The sequence below is a fragment of the Ictalurus furcatus genome, chromosome 26 (assembly GCF_023375685.1).
Source record: "Ictalurus furcatus strain D&B chromosome 26, Billie_1.0, whole genome shotgun sequence".
In the NCBI taxonomy this organism is placed as follows: domain Eukaryota; kingdom Metazoa; phylum Chordata; class Actinopteri; order Siluriformes; family Ictaluridae; genus Ictalurus; species Ictalurus furcatus.
Genome location: NC_071280.1, coordinates 3,972,399 through 3,977,581, shown reverse-complemented (window position 1 = coordinate 3,977,581; position 5,183 = coordinate 3,972,399). Strand labels below are relative to the sequence as shown.

General features: G+C 40.3%; 1 protein-coding gene across 1 annotated transcript; it reads right to left on the bottom strand.

The window, feature by feature from the left end:
- Positions 1-2,485: 2,485 nt before the first annotated feature.
- On the bottom strand, positions 2,486-3,878 carry LOC128602376 (L-aminoadipate-semialdehyde dehydrogenase-phosphopantetheinyl transferase-like). The gene is made up of 2 exons (XM_053616134.1): positions 3,864-3,878; positions 2,486-3,755 (listed from the first exon to the last, which is right to left on the bottom strand). The coding sequence occupies exons 1-2, from the start codon at positions 3,876-3,878 to the stop codon at positions 3,156-3,158; spliced, it is 615 nt and encodes a 204-aa protein (XP_053472109.1). The 3' UTR covers positions 2,486-3,155.
- Between the last annotated feature and the right edge of the window lie 1,305 nt (positions 3,879-5,183).

Sequence of the window (5,183 nt, the reverse complement as noted above, 5' to 3'; positions counted from 1 at the left end):
AAAAAAAAAAAAAGATCATGGTGGAGTCGATTCGAAGCTTTTCCAACTGTCACATTTTATTGAAATTCAGGGAAGGTTGTGTTGTTTGTAAATGTTAGATATAAATGTTGATTGTTTGTTGATTGATGGAAAGAAGGAAAGTTGGGTGAAAGACAAGGAAAGAAGGAAAGAAAGATGGATGAAAGACAAGGGAGGAAGGAAAGACAGGGAGGGAGGGAAGGAAGGAAAATGGTTGAAAGAGAAAGCAGGAAAGATGGCTGAAAGAAATTATGGAATGAAGGAAGGAAAGATGGAAGGAGAGATAGATGAAAGACAAGAAAGGAAGGAAGCAAGGAAAGATGGATGAAAGAGAAGGAAGGAAGGGAAGACAAGGAGTGAGGGAAGGAAGAGAGGGAAGAAAGATGGATGAAAGAGAAAGAAGGAAGGAAAGACAGGGAGGGAAGGAAGGAAAGAAAGATGGATGAAAGAGAAGGAAGGAAGGAAAGAAAGATGAAGGGAAGGGAAGATGGATGAAAGGCAGGGAAGGAAGGAAGGACAGAAGGAAGGAAGGAAAATGGATGAAAGACATGGAAGGAATAAAGAGGAAGGAAGAAAGGAAGGAAAAATGGATGAAGGACAAGGAAGGAAGGGAAATCTATGAATATGGAATTTTGAAATTCCAAATGTTCTTAATTTTTATTGTCATTTTTATGTTAGAAAGAAAGAAAGAAAGAAAGAAAGAAAGAAAGAAATTTTACTGCCATGTTTTATTTGGAAGTGGGAGGAAACCAACGAATGCTCAGGAATCCCATATGGACGTCGAGAGAACACGTGAAACTCCAAAGCCGAGCTCAGGATCAAACCAGGGACTCTGGAGATGTGAGCTATACTTTGTATCAGTCTTGCCCCAGTACCTTTTGTAGAAAGATATGGAAATTGTTTCCTGTGTCTTCTTCGATACTCATTCATACTCTTACACTCATCAAGATACTCAGATATATTCACCATCAATCGATGAGTGTGCAGATGAGAATGCTTCCATCCTGTCGAGCATTCTGCTTCTTCTTGATCTGCTTGGAATCCATCAATCATGGCCTACTTGTGGATCAATCTCATTAGCATGCATTATTTTCACAAATCCAGCACAGTTCCTGTTACTCAGGGATTAGTCCTCAGCCTTCTTTATTTCTTCAAATTAGTTGTTATGGAAATTAATCCCAAATGCAGATCAACTGTTTCTGTAGGATTTTCTTAAAAGGAACCCTGACTATGAAGACTTGGAGACCGTAACACACAATAATTGCCCTCTCCTACTAAAATACATTGCTAGAAACAAATTAATTTTTTTCACTATTTTAAAAATCCTTAATGTTTAATACATATTTTAACCTATGGAAGCCGCCAGTACATTCAATGCACAATGCACTCTGAGTCGATGATGTAAAATGGTTGTGCTCCAGCATAGGGCCATTAAACAAAAAGAATTAGCTACTAGCCCCCGCATCAGGAAAATAATTCCTAATGCATACTACTGAATTATTATTACTGATGCATTAACATCCAGGCAGCATATAAATATTGTAGCTGACTGAGGTAGAGCTCATTTTACTCATTTTATATACTGGCAGGTGGCCTAATTTACTGTATAACAATTGTATTTTATATAATTCATTGCGTCATGATAGTTTTTTTTTTTTAAATACTAATATGCAATAAAGTAACTAGTAACTACAGCTGTCAGATAAATGTAGTGAAGTAAAAAGCACAATATTACCCTCTGAAATATAGTGGAATTGAAGCAGGAAGTAGCATTTTGCATATTCACTTGCCTATTGGTGAACTGATTCCGATTTGGTAAGCCAGCACTTTCCCGGTCATGGAGGATGACAAGGGCAGCCCATAAAAAATCTTGATTGAGGCAAACTGCATCAAAGTTCTTGTGTGCTATGATACAGGGGATATCTGTAAATATATTCAAACCCGTAAGCATCTTGCATCTTGTTAGTGCATTTTTCAAAACATTCTCATAATGTAAAGCTCCTGTATAATTAGCCTAAAATGCCTATCCAAGGCATACCCAAAGTAAAATTAAAGCTGTTCTTGATCCATTTGGAGTACATGCTTGGTTTTGGTCTCTTTTTAAAGGTGGACTAAATATATATATATTTTTAATTATTGGATTATTTGGACCTTTGCCAGTGTAACAAGACTGTTTTTGTCATGGATCACTGAACTATTATGAGGCTTCATAGGTGAGTTGCCTCCGTTTCATAAGTGATTGTTTGTATGTCGGTTGTCTGACAGTAGCTGCTGTTGTGATTTTATCTTGAAACTGTTTATATCAGTCGAATCACAAGAATCTTAGCTTTCCAAATGTATATCACATGAGTACCTAAGTACACACAGAGGCTGTGCACATAGCATAGGTTTGCTCATAACATAGCAACAGCACGAGGGTGGGCCGGCAGCATTTTAACAGGATAAAGTATATGATGGCGATGGCTGAAAATATCTAAAATTATTGATATTAGAATACATTTTATCATAAAATGATAGTTTAATCCATAAGTGTACCTTGAACAGCCTTGGACAGAAGGTGGAGCTCTTTATAGCAAACACTCTTGCTCTCCGTTGGCATAGACGTGCAGTTGCTGCACAGGCACGATCGATTTTGCCCCACTCTCGCCTCCTTGCCTCTCTGATTGTCTTCATTTTGATATACATTTTGAGTAATGTCTTCTATGTTAGCCTCCTCACTTATGTTAAACCCGGGTTCAAATTGAAAAGGCTGAATGGAAGGAATGTTTATATCATTGTAGGGTTGCTGAAGAACCAAGACCATTGCAACCATTTGACATCACTACCCAGAATGCATTACTACGTAAACAGCAATTGTGGCCTACAATTCAAATTATTATTTTTTTTAAACTGATGTCATTTATGACTAATGTCAGTGTTAATCTAATAAGCCATGAAAGTCTTCATAGTCAGGGTTCCCTTTGTATTTATTTATTTATTTATTTATTTATTTATGTACTCCACAGCTTGGTTTATTACACACACACACACACACACACACACACACACACACACACACATACTTATTTATTCATCCATGTTTATCCTGGTCAGGGTTGTGATGGATCCAGAATCTATCCCAAAAGTTTATACACCTCCTATCCTTCACTCTGCCGCAGTGGTACCTCCGGTTTCCTCCTAAAACTCTCCCAGTAGGTGGGGTCTTCATCTGAAAGGGGTGTGGCCTCCTCCATCAGCTCATTGAAGCTCAGGACCGTGAACCCGATGGACGCGGCCTCTCTGGGATTCCCAGCATCATTCGCCACGGAGCCGTCAGGTTTTCCCAGCGCCACGGCGACGTGATGATGCTCGTCAAGCAAACATTTCTCGAATGTCCAGTCCTCGTCTTCCTCCTCGTCGAGATGCATTTTGGTCTGGCAGAAGACACGCCCCTCCTGCATTTGATTGGGCAAAATGTGAAACTCCGCCCTCTGCAGGTTGAAGCCGAGCCCCGATCCGATTGCTTTGATGAAGCTTTCCTTCAGAGCCCAGTGTCTGTAGAAGAGGTGCGGCTGGTCCCCGTTGGACTGCGCGGATGTGATGGTGCGCCATTCAAAATCGGTGAACTGGCACTTCATGACGAGGAAGAACTCCTGCACAGAGCTGCTGCCTGACACACACACACACACACACACACACACACACACACACACCTGGGGGGGGGGTCCCTTTAACAGCGCCTTGGTTTCATCCAACTGCTAAAGTCATGGTCCTCAAAGACTTTACAAAGCATTTACTGGATTTCATTGTTGAAAGTTATTGTTCATGAGAGGGGTGCAAAAGAGCTTCCAAAACATTAGCTGTACCATAGTGATTAGCATGTTTGCCTCATATCTCCGGGGTTGGGGGTTCGAATCTCCACTCCGCCCTATCCACATGGAGCTTGCATGTTCTCCAGGTTTCCTTTGGGTACTCTGGTTTCCTCCCCAGTTCAAAGACATGCATTGTATTTATAAATGCATGGCTTGACATTCCCAAAATTGTCCATAGTGTGTGAGTGTGTGCGATTGTGCCCTGCGATGGGTTGCCATCCTCTCCAGGGTGTCCCCTGCCCCGTGCCCCAAGTGCCCTGGGATAGGCTCCAGGCTTTCCCATGATCCTGTGTAAGATAAGTGGTATGGATAATGGATGGGTGGATAGATTTACCATGGAGCACCATAAAGGCCCTCATCAAGAAGTGGAGAAAATTGTGCTCCACAGTGATATTTCCGGAAGGACAATAGCTCATTGTATGTTTAAATGGTCCTTATGTACATTCTGTGTACATTCTATTCACTTATCCAATGATGTAACATATCAGGTCAGAACTCCCTGATACTGAATAGGCTCACAAATAATAATAAGTATCAGCTTAAAGAGAATATCAATCTGATTTGGCACAAAGCATGCAGGCCTCTGTTAGACACAAATTCAAGCCAGAAAGGAATTGCTTCAGAAGAAGAAGATGAACATTTTGGCATGGTTCAGTCACAGCCCAGAACTAAATCCTCTCACATAAGTGTGTTATAACTTAAGGAGGGCTGTGCTCAGGAGATCCCCTAACAATTTGATAGATCTGGTGCATTTTTTTGCAAGGAAGGGTGGACTCGGTAAACTGTTTCTCAAAAAGACTGAGTGCCCTATTATAAGACACAAAGTATTAGTTAAGGGGTCATTTCTTGTAAAAATGGCTTCCATTTCTAAACACATCAAGGTGTGGGATGGGGTTTGTAAATGATCTTTTTTGTGTGTTTATTTATTTATTTTAATCTGTTGTACAGTATTGAAAGCAAGGATAATTCTATTGTTTCCACGATATATTGAAGACAGTTGGGTTTGAGATCAAAAGATGAATATAACATGCCAGATCAGAATTTCAGCTTCCATTTCCTCATAATTACATCCATTTTTAAGCTGCAAAAAGAATGAAATCACTGGCAGACATGGAACAGGTTGGAAAAAGAAAACAACAGCAGTTCATGACCACATAAAAACGGTGATGAACAGAAAAACCCAAAATAACAACAGTTAGTGACATCACCAACAACCTCAACAGTGCAGGGGTGAAGGTAACACAATCCACCATTTAAAGAAGACTCCAAGTTCAGAAATAAAGAGGCTATAGCCCAAGATACAAACCACTCCTG